Source organism: Pezoporus wallicus, unplaced genomic scaffold, assembly GCF_028554395.1.
Source record: "Pezoporus wallicus isolate ANWC-B61680 ecotype Strahan unplaced genomic scaffold, APGP_CSIRO_Pwel_v1 contig_8388, whole genome shotgun sequence".
Taxonomy (NCBI): domain Eukaryota; kingdom Metazoa; phylum Chordata; class Aves; order Psittaciformes; family Psittacidae; genus Pezoporus; species Pezoporus wallicus.
The window spans coordinates 442,166-456,706 of NW_026641203.1; the positions used below are offsets into that span (position 1 = coordinate 442,166).

Consider the following 14,541-nt stretch of genomic DNA (forward strand, 5'->3'; position numbering starts at 1 on the left):
TCTCTTCTGCTGCTGCATTCAGGCTGAAAGCCACCAAGGGCTGGTATCTGCGAGTGTCTCAGCTCAGGTCCTCTGCCCTCATCTTCTCTGTCCTTGCATAAAATGGCATTTTCACCTGTAAGAGCATTTCCTTCAGGTCCCGTGAAAAAAATAAGACTGGCTTTGTCATCAAACCAGAGTAGTACAAGATAACCCACATCCCTGGAACTTCTGTATTCTTCTCTTGTTTTCCTTGAAGGAAAAATAAAAGCACTTCCCTTCAAGAAGTAACTCCTTTTCTGCCTAAAAGTCCCTTATATTAGAGATCATAGAAACTGAAACACCACAATCTCTTTTTGAACCGTCCCCACTGTATGATCATTAGCAATCACTTATAAAAAAAATAATATTTTGTTAATTACTGGACATCACTTTAAGAAGTAGAATACAAGGAGAGTGGTCAGATTATGGATCAATCAGATTGCAGTCACCAGAGTTATTGCATCCTCTGTGTAAGCACACCCTATGTGGTGCAACAGCTTTGTCTTTGCACACTCTCCATTGCAAGGTACTCTTGTTGAAGTTTTGGGGTATTTCAAAGTACAAGTCATGAGTAGGCCATCTCCCTTCTAGCAGTTTATGTCTTTACATGTTGTGGTATCTAAATATTTGGTCTTGTGCCCAGGTAAGCTGCAGTGAGTATCAAATAGGGTGTTTGTGCCAGACTAGAACCCAGAGAGCCCGAAGGCTCTTCTGCAGTCACAGACACATATGTGAAGGAGGTGTGTGTCAAAGTCCCTGTCTCAGAGAAGTATTTAATCCTGAGTAGAAGCTGGCAAACATCAAGAGTGCCCAGTACAGAATACTAAATAGCTTTACAGTTAAAACTCATGTAGGTTGGGTGATCAACTGCATGCTCTGAATCAGGCAAAATCCCATTTTCCAGCATCGCTAGGGATCAGTTCTAATTACTAGCTCTTTAATTGTTCTCGTTAGGTCTGTCGCTCTTCATAAATGGAAGTTTCAGGAGGATTTCCAGCAGGAGATGTTCCCCTGTTGGAAATGTAGACGCACCTCCATCCATTTAGTCCCTCAAAACCTTCCACTTACCAAGGTGTTACTCCTTTGTCACTTTTGTCAGTTTCGGTGATTGTCATCCCACAGAGCATTTGAAAGCTTATAGAGAGAGTAAATGAAGAGGTGAGTGTGGTCTCCACCAGGCTGTATTCAGAGTCTAGGTGTTTCAACACATGAAAGAGTCTCTGACTAGTTCATGGGCTGAGCTCAATTCCTTGTCTGTAGGATAGGAGTCTCCTCCTCAGCTGCTCAGTTTTTACTGAAGGAGGGCCTCTGTGTTTTTCACATTTGAGATGCCATGGTGAATAGAGAGGTTCTGCTGTGATAAAAACAAAGCAAAACACCTGGTTCATTACAATATTGCCATTTAAAATTTTCCTTATTTTAAAGACACATGAAATGTATGAAATACACTCTGGTGTCTCAAGTGCTGCATAAAAACATTACTCCCTGAAGGGGCCAAATAGTAATTCCAAATGCTCTCCAAGTACGGTCTGGAACTTTGTAGTTGTTCTAGCTTTTATGTACATGTGATTGAAGAAAGAGTCTCCCAGCTCCCCCTTGTGTGGATGCTCTACTCCTGCTACATCAAGCAGAAAACAACTGTGATTTGTGCTGCTTTTGATCAGATATTTCTACAATGCTTTGCTGCTGGAAAGCAGAATAATACTGCCACTAATTCTAAATTAACAAAATATGCCTAGCAGGGGTTGGTAGCTCTTGCTCTTCTGATTAATGTCAGGGTTGTAAAGTTGGTTCTCAGACAGAAAGGGCAGCAAATGCTCAAGTGAGAGATGTTAAAAGCAGAGACTCTTCATTTTAGCAGATCTTTGTGTTTTAGTTATAATCTCTTAGTGAAGCAGCTAGGACCAAATCACAAAATCAAATAGCGTCCAGGGAGCTGAATTAGCTCATATCTGTGTTCACTTTTAATTAGATTTGAAACGGCTATCCCACTGTAGTCAGCAAGCAACAAAGTCAGTACCTTCCCCTCAAGCCTTATTACTGACAACAACCTTAGCATAGAGCTGCATATTCAGCAGCTGCGTGGATAGGTGTTATGTATTGGGCAATCCAGACAGGATTTGAAAAACACAGGGCATCTTTCATACAACTCAAGTTTTGCTCTCAAATCAGGGGAGTAGGGGACTTTCTGAAATGTCCATATTATGGCAGGAGTTCTTTGATGCAGATTTTGTCTAACAGATACTGTCTTATGATAATATTTTTCTGCTCAACAGTAGAATCAAGGCAGCAGTGGTAGAAAGTACATTATGTGCCACCTGATGTATTTTTATGGGTTTATTTTTCCCTTATGTACATTTCTATTCCTTCAAGATGTGCTCTGAGACTTTTCCAATTTCAGCATTCTGCCTGTCTCATCTAATTCAATTGTAGGTTTTCTGGGCAAGGACCATATCTGGATTCTGCTTTCCAGTTTCATTACACAACAGTTCTGCAAGGTGATTTTCCAAAAAAAAAATATCATGATGAGGGAAGGGACTTAACTTATCCACAGGGATTTGACAAAAGCAAGGGATTTGAAAGAGCAGGGATTTGGAAGAACAGGTCCTGGTCTCCCAGACTTTCAGCATTACTGTACCTATAGGCACGCCTGCCTCCCTGTGCTGCACCCCACCGAAAATGATCAGTGCGATAGCAGATTTTACTTAGGGTTTCTGTTGGGTAGGAAGAGGTTTTTCTTTTCTTCACTTTATCACTTTCATATGCTTTTCTTTCAGGTGTGAACAGAAAAGTTACCTATTCCCTGGCAGACTCCGCAGGTGGCTACTTCTCAGTTGACCAGTCATCAGGAATCATTATTTTGGAGCATCCACTTGATAGAGAGCTTCAGTCTTCCTATAACATCAGTGTGAAGGCCTCAGATCAGAGCATTGTGCTGACCTTGTCCTCGTTTGCCACCGTTACCATTACAGTGCTAGACATTAATGACAACCCCCCTGTGTTTGAAAGAAGAGATTATCTTGTTACAGTACCTGAAGACACCTCGCCTGGCGCTGAAGTCCTTTCTGTTTTTGCTACAAGCCAAGACATTGGTACTAATGCTGAGATTGCCTATCTCATCAGATCGGGAAATGAGAAAGGGAAGTTCAGGATTAACTCAAAAACAGGTTTGTAAGGTGGTCCTTGCCTGTAATGCAAAATGAAAACATCAAAAAGTGTGAATGCTTTGGGGAAAGCTCTTGGGTCAAAACATTTCCAACAACAGACTTAGAGCTTGTCAATGTGGAATTAGTTGCACAGTTAAAAACCAATTTTAGGTTGGTGATGTAAACTGCAGTCACACTCAGCTGCCCCAGCTCGAGTAGAGAATACTTTTCTCCATTAGTATGTCTGTTGAAGTCAATGTAGATGTGACAACCCATTAGCCAAACTGTGTAACCTTCACCATTATGAACACTTGCAATATTTACCCTCTTACCAGCTAAGTACAGCCTCAATTGCCTCAACCTCAGCAAGCATCAGGGCAGTGCTATCAGGACCTAACATGATTAGCTGGCAGTCCTAACATGTAATTGCTGTTTATGCAACTACAATGATTCTGATTTGTGTTGTCTAACAGTTGACTTCAGCTATGGTTTGGGTTTTGGGTTTTTTTGGTTATACATCACAATTTTAAAAATGTACTGATGCTTCTTATTAAGAAATACTAAGAAAAGCCACCTTATTTGGTGAAAATGGCTCCAATTCTTCTCCGGTTTCTTTTGCAATGCCTTAGTGGGATATATTCTTTATCCCTATTGAGGTTTTAATCCATCAACAGTAAACTGTGATCCTTCTGTGCTTCCTGTAGTGGATCCCCTTACTTTCATAACATTCAGGACGGCCAGTACAAATCTGAATTTTGAAAGCTGGAGGTGTCACTTGTTTGAGTGCAGCTGTAATATCCAGTAACCTGCAAAATCTCAGAATGATGCATTGTGTCATTTATATTACTGTGTGCAAAAATCTCTCTCCACTCTGCAGAGGCCGCTGCCTTACATGTAAGGGACTTAACATAATTGTGTGTTGTCTGTTATCTTCATAATGTTGATTAGTGCTAACAAAATTTAAACATAAATATGCCTAGACAGCGATACTTAACTTCACATTTAACAGTGAAGCCAAGGAGATAAATCAATAAAAAAACATAATGAAGCTTAATCACATAAAGAGAAAAAAACCAAAACTATTTATTATTCATTAATCTGTGACAGCTCCATTATTATCAGGTTAGAGGCAGGAGCTCAGTTTCCAGACAGCCGGGTGCTGATGTAGCATGCCTGATCAGGGCTTGAAAAATAATGCCTTTCACACCATTTACCAGTGAGAACTCTCTGCTAGCCACTTGGAAGCTTCTCTTCAGGGCTTCTGCTTCCAGCAAGTCATGCTGAAAGGTAGGATTCATTTGGAGAGAGCCCAGACAAGATTAAGAATGATCTGAGGTGTGTAAAATATGGCTTACCAGGAAAGACTGAAAGAATTGGGGCTATTTAAGCTAGAAAAGAGAAGACATGCTGTTAGTATTCAAGCCTGTGAATGAAGAGGAGCAGAATAAACTGTGCTCCCTGCCCATTTGTGGGCTTAAATTGCATTTGGATTATTTCAGTTAAATGATAGGAAAAAATTCCTAACTGTAATGATTATTAAGTATTGAAGTGCATTTCCTAAGAAGGTTAGGAAACTGATATCATTGGAGGTTTATGGGAACATTACATACAAGTACATTCAAGAATGATTACATTTAGCTGACCTGTGTTGGGCAGCAGTTGGACTAACTGACCTTTAAGCCACCTACACCCCTGAGCCTGATGGATCTATATCAGAAAGGATTTAGCTTGCCAGGGTCAAGGATTTGCATTTAAGTCTTTTCTGCCGTGCCCAGTACCACTAGCTCCTTCAAGGCATCACTGATTATCTGTACACAGCCCACTTCCCTCTTCTTATTAAGGTTACATGGGAAACAAGTGGAAGGGTTGCAAAAAATTGTTTCTATCCTACAGGGGCTCTAGGTGCATGGAGCAGGTCAAGTTACACAGAATCTTAGTTGTGATTGTGTAGTGAGGGAACCCAAAATTTAAAAACCTAGTTGAGTGGGGAAGTCCCTGTTTAATCACATAAATGATAGACAACTGGTTCCTCAAAGGTATTCATACCCCATTCATTTGTATTTAATTTGTGAGAAGTTAATTACATGGGAGTGAATTTCTGTTGACTCATCAAGGCTGATTTCCAGAGTTGGCAGCCAGTTCTCCCACAGCTCTGCACAAGCCCAGTTAAATGGGTAGATTTGCCCCCACTTCTCCATCGATAATACTCATACAGTGAAAGCTGTTTTCATGAGAAACCATTCATTGCTTCATGAATTCATTGCTTGTGATGGTCTTTCCTGCAGAGGCAACCCAAGTGCAATTGGCATCATTCTTTAATCAAACAACAGAGGTAGAAACCTGACCAAATATTTTTACTGTGTTGGACAGTGTTAGTGTAGTATGTGTGCCATGGTGACAAATAGCATGGTGTACTGTTTACTACAAATTCCTTAGTCCATAACACTTATTTGTTTATCTCTGGCTGTTGACATTCCCTCCCTTGCTTCAAAGGAGTGATTTCCATTTTGGATGCTTTGGATTATGAAACGTGTAAGGATTTCTACTTAGTAGTGGAAGCAAAAGATGGAGGTACTCCAGCCCTGAGTGCCGTTACAACTGTAAACGTGAATGTGACAGATGTCAATGACAACGCACCGAAATTCAGCCAGGCGGTCTACAGCGCCGTCATCAGCGAGGACGCTGCCATTGGCGAGTCAGTGATAATGGTGAGTGAGGCTGTGGCCAGCCCTTAGGTGGGGTGAAGGCCTCCGCCACACAGAATCATAGCATCAATTAGGTTGGAAAAGACCTTTAAGATCAACAAGTCCAGCCTGTACCCCAGGACTGCCAAGTCAAACCATGTCACTAAGGGCTTGTCTACATGGTTTTAGAACACTTCCAGGGACGGTGACTCCACCACTTCCCTGGGCAGCCTGTTCCAATGCTTGATCACCCTTTCAGTGAGGAAATTTTTCTTAATATCTAATCTAAATCCCCCCTGGCACAACTTGAGGCTGTTGCCTCTTGTCCTGTCACTTGTTACTTGGGATAAGAGTCTTGACCTTTAATAAAATACTGCTACACTAGTTAATAATGGTAACTACTGCATCTTCAATTACCCTAACTGTTCTCTAGCCAATACTTTGCATATGCTACTGCTTTCCAGGCTGCTACCAGTTTTCTCCCAAAATAAAGTAGTAGTAGTACCAACTGTCTCTTTTTAACCCCAATATGCTGTCAAAGAGCAATGGTATATTTAAGGAATTGCATTTCATGAGTCATCTAGAAACAAGTGGATTTTACTGGAAAGGGAAAATTCAGCTTTTCAGTGAAATGCATAGTATTTGCATAGTCTGGCATGCAGCGTGCTATACCCAAACCTCACAATACTCTTATCTTGGAACTTTTGGATCCAAAAAGAAAGCATTAAACAGAGTCTTAAGGTTGCAATATTGTGTATTTTTTAAGGCTCAAATTTTGAAAAGGCCCAAGGGGAGCCTTGTGTCAAAAACTGATTGGCTTGATGCTTGTCTTGATGCTGTAGAATCATAGAATCATTGAATAATTAGGGTTGGAAAGGACCTTAAGATAATCTAGTTCCAAAACCCCCTGCCATGGACAGGGACAGGTAGCAGTTCAGTTGTAACTATTCTGATGGAATACAAAGTCTTATTTTTGGGGGTGTTAAGTAATTAATGTATCATATAGATTGCTTAATATTATTTTTGCTGATTTTCACTCTTTTCTCAATAAAGTTGATAGCAGAAGATCTGGACAGCCCATCCAATGGCCAGATTCATTTTTCCATTGTCAGTGGGGATCGAGACAATGAATTTTCGGTTGATCCTGTTTTGGGACTCGTGAAGGTTAAAAAGAAATTGGACAGAGAAAGGGTAAGACATGCAGGACTTCTTAACTTGCAATGACTTACAGATGTGTATTGATCTCAACTCCGCTGCTAGCTTGTTTTGAAGAAGGGTCTTGTATACTCTGCAGTGATCAGGCTAAGATGCTCCAACAGGTCTTCCTAATGTTAGAATCTTGGAATGGTTTGGGTTGGAAAGGACCTAAGATCATCCAGTTCCAAACCCCCTGCCATGGGCAGGGACACCTCACACTACACCAGGTTGTTCAAGGCCCTGTCCAACCTGGACTTGAACACTGCCAGGGATGGGACAGCCACAGGTTCTCTGGGCAACCTGTGCAGTACCTCAGCACCCTCACAGTAAAGAACTTGTTCGTTAACCTAAACTTCCCCTGTTGAAGTTTGAACCCATCACCCCTTGTTCTATCACTACAGTCCCTGATGAAGAGTCCCTTCCCAGAATTCTCGTAGGCCCCCTTCTCCACGCAGCTTCTCTTCTCCAGGCTGAACAGCCCCAACTCTCTCAGCCTATCTTCATATGGGAGGTGCTCCAGCCCCTGATCATCCTCGTAGCCTCCTGGACTTGCTCCAACAGGTCCATGTCCTTCTTATGTTGAGGACACCAGAACTGGTGAGGTCTCACAAGAGCAGAGTAGAGGGGCAGGATCACCTCCTTCGACCTGCTGGTCACGCTCCTTTTGATGCAGCCCAGGATATGGTTGTTCCACTTCTTACCCACCCCAAACCTATCCTGACCGCATCTCCAAGCCAACTGCTCTGCAAACATTCCCATCCTGCACCGACACAGCAGCAGAGGCCAGACTGGGGTAAAAAAGCAACACTGGATTTCTCCTGTGTTGCCACAGGCCACTATTGCTGTGTTAATGAGCTGCCTCCTCTCTCCTGTGCGTGCAAGCGCACACATGCACCACTGTGTGCAACGCAGTGATTACAACATACTCCAGATTGTAGGACAATACACATTGGAACATACACCAAGCACCGAGCTGAGACCTCAGCCATTAATTAGCGCACTGCAAAACATGTCACTGGGGAGGTGATGTTATGAAGTGTCCAGGCTGTACCAAAAGTGAAGGAGTGCTTCATTAAACAGATTCTGCTGCTTTGTTTGCTCCCTGGATTATTCATTCAGGGTGATTTATCACCGTTTTGCCATAACTAGCAATTAGCAGCTTTTGGGGGGAAAAAAAACAAACACAATTGCCTGTGCTACTAGCAGGGCAGGAGAGTTTTACATGGCTTTGGGGGCAACATCTATGCCTCCTGCCACCGACCAGTACATCCATTAAAGATTGCTGTCTTCAGAATATGGGCTCAGCTGGAAAAGCTCTCTACTGGAAGCAGGGCTACTGCTTAATACGGTGGCAAATATCTTTTCTGTATTATCACAAAAGCAGGATTAAATTCTCAGGGTTTGGTTGGAGAATGACTTTACCACAGACTGACAAGGACAGGGAAGTAACAATGGCTGTGCATGTGACATTGCTCTGATATATTCCTCTTAAATGGTAGAGACTTCATTTCTTAATATGATTTTATTTCGTTTCTGAAGCGTGCTCGTGTACAACTGCATTCAGACACACACGTTTACCCTCACCAGCGTGTGTACGTTTAATGCCAACTCTGTTAAATCTGCATTTTCCAAAGTTTCCCTCGTTTAAAATAAAATATTGCCTTTTTCTGTGCTACCTTGGCACATTTCTTAGACACAGGTGTTTCTGACCCCTTCAGGGAAAATGATACATGATGCTCCATCTGCTGTAGATCCCCAAAGGCAGTGCTGACTCTCAGGTTTCAGCGGTTTAAGGAAACTCATTTCCAGAGCTGCAATCACATAGAAACCATGACTTTTTGCCATCTACCTTTCTGGGATACACTGAAATGAAAGCAAACACACACAAAATTGGGGAAAGATCCCACTAAACTGTCAGTCTTAGCTAGCAGTAGAAATTGCTGCTCCAAAGTTGGGGGGAAGGGGGAAGAGTATTGTCTGCCTCAGTTTCTCAACTTTCCACAGTTCAGGATTCTTCCTCCCTGCTCTATCACTGTGCCTCCACCAAATCACAGTATTTCTCCTCCTTACAATTACCAAAAAGAAAAACCTGTTTCCCTTTTCTTTAGGTCGGTCTCACATCCCAGCAGAGCCCCCTTGTTTCGTACACTTGGCCTCCTACCCAAATGGCCTTTATTTATCTAATGGCTTTGGATTTTCTAACACTTTAGCATTATGCTGTCCCCCTCTGCAGGGTTGTGCTTTTTCCCCTTACCAGCTCTGCATGGCGAGGCTGGAGCTGGATATTTTATCTGGCACAAGTTTTGCCCTTTGCTTGCTCCCCCATGGAGGTATTCCCAGGCAGACATGTCGGCAGCAATCCCTGGGAAATGGGAACAATATACAGTAAGAAGCAGTTGTAAGACCTAAGGAGTCCAACATAAGGATGCAGTTCATAAAATCAAATTGTCATCCATAAGCTGTGCATAGACCGAGCTTTAGCAAATTGTCACATATGCTCACACCTCACGCTCAGGCACATATGTGTGTGGAGGGCCCAAGCGTGATGCACTGAACTGCCCACACCATGCTGAGTAGTTTATGTCGGTTGCAAACAAGTCCTTATCTTCTACTGAGTGGTTTATAACAGCCTGTTTTTACAGACACTGTTGCCCTTAGTAGTCCCAAATGTTTTCCGGTGTGTGTTTAAGCCAACTGCCTGTGAACTTTTCTTGGTTCTCCATAGCGGTGTTAGAAACACTGTGTGTCAAACTGAGGTTGTCTCTAATAAGCAATTTGTATAATAACCTGGAAACCAACCACAAGATAAATAGAATCAGGTCACATATCCCAGCTGACACCTAGGAGAGATGAAAATGTTAGCTACAGTAGTAATGGCTGAGTTTGGATATTATCCATCATTTATTTTTTGTCTGCCTCTGTTTCAAGAATGCATCATCTGATATGGTCATTTTAATACCATAAAGTTGTTCTGTTTATTGATAGCCTTATAAAACAGAAGTTGGGACACCCTAGCAATGAACAGGATAATGTTATACTAAGGGCAGGGAAGGTAATGAGGCCAAATAGCTTTACTTAGAATGTTGTAGGTGGTGCGCTGGATGTAAGGAACATAAGTTAAAATTTAAGACTGCTTTCACGATGATTTAGTGTTTTCACCTTTTTGCAGATATCTGGTTATTCATTAGTTGTCCAGGCAAGAGACAGCGGCACCCCTCCTTTGTCTTCGTCTGTGACGGTCAATGTGGACATTTCCGATGTGAATGATAATGGCCCTGTATTTACTCCAGCTAACTATACCGCTGTAATTCAAGTAAGTTTATCCTGCACATAAGAAACTTCCCCGAATTTCAAAATACAAAAGCATTTGGTTTCAGTTAAGTAGCTTTTGATGATGTATCTGCAAAAGATGCATTGAGTGATCTTATCTAAAGGAAAGTATAAACACGTCTTTCTTAAGTCTTTGGTGAGTTTCTGTCTGCTGAGGCTTCTTAACAGTCACGCATTTTACCATTCATCCTTGTTGTGCCAGGTACTCTGGCCTCAAAAAGTCTGAACTGGGATGAGTTTGCACTTTTTACACCTTGCTTCAGGGTGTTAGACTAAATGGTTAGCCAGTCGTGATCAGACACAGTATCAGGCAGAGCTCATCTGTCCCTGGAGATGTCTCTGCTGCCCATCCGTGCGGCACAAGAGGCGTCAAATAAATGCTTCTTGAGAACTGCCATATTGAGCAGAGAGCATTTAGTTGAATATTCTTGCTAGTGAAACATGTTATTTTATGATTGTGATATATGTGTCATTTAAATCCTTTTCTTTATACACTGTGTATATGTGTAAAGGAAAATAAACCAGTGGGCACAAGCATTTTGCAGCTGGTAGTGACAGACAAAGACTCTTTTCACAATGGCCCCCCTTTTACCTTCACCATCCTCACTGGCAATGAAGAGGAGGAGTTTACGCTGGACCCTCACGGCGTCTTAAGATCTGCAGTCATCTTCAAGCACATGGTGGCAACTGAATATGTGCTCTGCGTACAGGTATGGCTTGGTTATTGCATCTGCATAGGAAGAAAAACCCTCATCGTGGTAGTTCATCTGTACATTGCCTATATGGGTTGGTTTTAATTGACTGTATTCTGTGAGTAAATAACATGCATTCCAGTTTACAAGAACACAATATGGTATATTTCCTTTGAAGTCCTTAAACCTAATTTCATATAAATATAAATAGGCAGCCAGCAACCTTTCCAGTTTCCTCCACATGAAATGAATTTCCTGAGCAGCAGCCATTATGATTTAAGATTTTCATCTTTTTTTTTTTTTCTGTAGCTAAGTGAGGAAAATAAGCAAAAATGCATCCCATACTGATAAATACACCACAGAACAAGCGACAGCAAAATATTGTTCTAGGAAGGACAATCACTTCTGCTTTTTAGTCATAAATTCAATCATAAAATTTTGGATGCCTACCAAGAACTCATGAAATCACATTTCCAAGGTCAACTTAGCTTTTAAAGAATGTGAAAATAAGATATGCAATAGAAGTCGAGCTCAAACTTACCTTTAGAGTCATTGTTGGGGAACTTGGTAACCAGGGTAATTTTGATTACAGAAAACTGTAAATCCAAAAGGAATTTGTCCACGTTTCTCAAGCCTGCCAGAGAAAATGTACTAGGGTTCATTAAATAGGCAAGTCTAAGGAATGAACAACACCTCTTTGCTGAAATGGGACATGGTCCTATAAGCTAAGTCTGAAATGCAGGCTTCCTCCACTTGCTTTGCTAGAGTTGATTTCTGTAAACACAGCCTGTCTGCTCCTTTGCATTAACAGCATTTAATCCCAGCAACATCCTCAGATAGCTGCAATTCAAAAACTATAAGCTCTGACACTAATTAACAGTTGAAATTGAAGTGAGTTTTACAAGTTTGCCATTTAATATTCCTGAAACCTATCTTTTGAGCCTTGTAGGAAAATAAAAACAACCCTCACCTTTCATTCTTACCATGCCCTCATCCCGAAATACCCTTCTTTCAGGGCAACTTACTAACCAAAGTTCCCGTACAGCCAAAATTTGGCATGAGAATTACATTTAAGCCGCATCCTTTAGCTATATAGATGTATGTATGTCATATAAATGAAATATTAGATCACAGCATTCGAAATGCACCAACATGTTCAGAAAACCATGCTATTAGATTCCAGAGGCCTAATTCCCAATATTATTTTCTTTAGGGATTTCTGCAGTGAAAATATAATTTATAGTTTCCTGCTGTGTATAGACCATAGAAATGTTTCTTTCCATTCATATGTGGAGTGCTGCTTTCTCCTTCTCCATCTCACCTTCTCATCCTCCTCTGTCTTAGGTTTATTAAAAAGTAATGTTAAAATTGAAAGTGGAATGGGAAGTAATCTCTTTGCGTGTATGTGTGTCCGCGTATACATAAAATCGTTTTTAAAGGACTTCAGCCAGGCCTTTTAGGAGTTAAGATGAATGGATTTTAGAATGTCTTAGAGTTACTAATCCTTTCCTAGTAATGTCCTTATTACTGATGCCATCCTGCTTTTGTTTTGTTATTCAGCTTGTAAATTTTCCTCCCCATGTCCAAATACAAAGATCTTTGAATGTGTGCTACATCTCAGCCCAGTGGTAGGAGTGGTCTTTTCTTCTCTAGAGCAAATGAATGTGTGAAGCAGTATATCTTAATAGTGACTACAATGAAGCATTTTCCTTAGTGCAGGAAAGGGTACTGATTCAAGTTTGCACACCTTTCTGTCAAGATGGCCTTGCATTTTTCTGTCATACTTGCTCTTTTGTTCTCTATAAAAAAGTTCAGATGATGCTATCGTATGTGCTGTTGGTCGTACAGTCATCTGTCCAAGTGCAGTGCTGCTCTCATATTTTATCATTAGTAACAGCACAAGCACCCTATTTAGTTTTTGGGGGGTGATAAATTTCATTTACTTCATGTATATTTCTTGACTGCTTCAGGTAAAGTAGTACAGTGCTCTGAAAATATCTGAAGTCTCTCACATCCGCACAAGTTAGGCAGGGTCTGAAGCACCTTGGAGCACACCAAAGCAATGCACAGACTGATGCTGGTATTTCACTGGGCTGAAGTCTCTTTTCCAGGGTAGAAGCAAGCCCAGACTCTATTTGGTGCAGAATATACCACACTGTTGGTATATTCTCTGTTGTGAAGACGACAGGTGATAGCTGCGGGATCCTGGGAACATTTCAGTTTAAGTAATGAGACATTCTGCTGACACATTTCTCTCTGCAATCCACTTAGATGAGATATCTGTGCTTCCCTAAAGAATTTGTAAGTTCAGCTGCTAGAAATGACTGAGATTTTTCTTTACATACATATTTTTCAAATCCATTTGGGAAGTTCTTTTGAGCTGTCTTCAGAATTACTGATGCTGTGAAGATACGTATAGCAAGAAGTTCTGGTTGCTGGCTGTGTTAGATGTGTGGTTTATTGTTTGTTTGTTTTGTGTTTTCTCTCCTAAATTACATTAGGCAAAGGATTCTGGGAAGCCTCAGCAGGTTTCCCACACCTATGTTCAGGTGAGGGTCATTGAAGAGAGCATTCACAAACCAACTGCCATTCCACTGGAGATTTTCATTGTCACCATGGAAGATGATTTTCCTGGGGGAGTCATTGGGAAAATTCATGCCACAGATCAGGATGTGTATGATGTCCTCACATATACATTAAAATCAGAACAGAAAAGTTTGTTCAAGGTCAACAGCCATGATGGGAAGATCATTGCCCTTGGAGGGCTCGATAACGGCAAGTATGTCCTGAACGTCTCTGTCAGTGATGGGCGGTTCCAGGTCCCCATTGATGTTGTGGTCCATGTTGAGCAATTGCTACAAGAAATGCTGCAGAACACGGTCACCATCCGTTTTGATAACGTTTCCCCAGAAGACTTTGTGGGCCTTCACATGCACGGGTTCAGGCGCACCTTGCGAAATGCAGTGCTCTCCCAGAAACAAGACAGCCTACACATCATCAGTATTCAGCCAGTGGCAGGCAGCAATCAGCTTGACATGCTGTTTGCAGTTCAGATGCACAACGGTGGTTTCTATAAGCCTGCCTATTTGATTCAGAAGCTTACCAATGCAAGGAGACACTTGGAAAATGTGATTCGTATTTCTGCTATCTTGGAGAAGAATTGCTCTGGACTGGATTGTCAGGAGCAACACTGTGAGCAAAGTCTGTCTATTGATTCACATTCCCTGATGGCCTATAGCACGGCACGAATTAGTTTTGTGTGCCCCCGCTTTTACAGGAATGTGCGCTGCATGTGCAATGGTGAGTACGGCTCCCTCTTCCCCTCCCATCTTTGCACATTATGCGATAGGATCCGTTTTATTCCTCTGATGCAGATTAGAAGGGGCATTTCAATTCAGTCCGTTAAAGCATGACTGGCTGATGTACTGGGGGAATTGATTTCTCAGGCTCAGGAAGAATTGTTCGTGTTTA

General features: G+C 41.6%; 1 protein-coding gene across 9 annotated transcripts in view; it reads left to right on the plus strand.

The window, feature by feature from the left end:
• FAT3 (FAT atypical cadherin 3) overlaps positions 1-14,541 on the plus strand; it is a 407,707-nt gene that overhangs the window by 352,341 nt on the left and 40,825 nt on the right. For all 9 annotated transcript variants that reach the window (XM_057422587.1, XM_057422594.1, XM_057422585.1 and 6 more), the window contains 6 exons: positions 2,799-3,188; positions 5,661-5,875; positions 6,905-7,042; positions 10,218-10,361; positions 10,891-11,088; positions 13,572-14,370. In XM_057422587.1, coding sequence (XP_057278570.1) covers positions 2,799-3,188; positions 5,661-5,875; positions 6,905-7,042; positions 10,218-10,361; positions 10,891-11,088; positions 13,572-14,370 — 1,884 coding nt within the window. The remainder of the gene's footprint in view (positions 1-2,798; positions 3,189-5,660; positions 5,876-6,904; positions 7,043-10,217; positions 10,362-10,890; positions 11,089-13,571; positions 14,371-14,541) is intronic.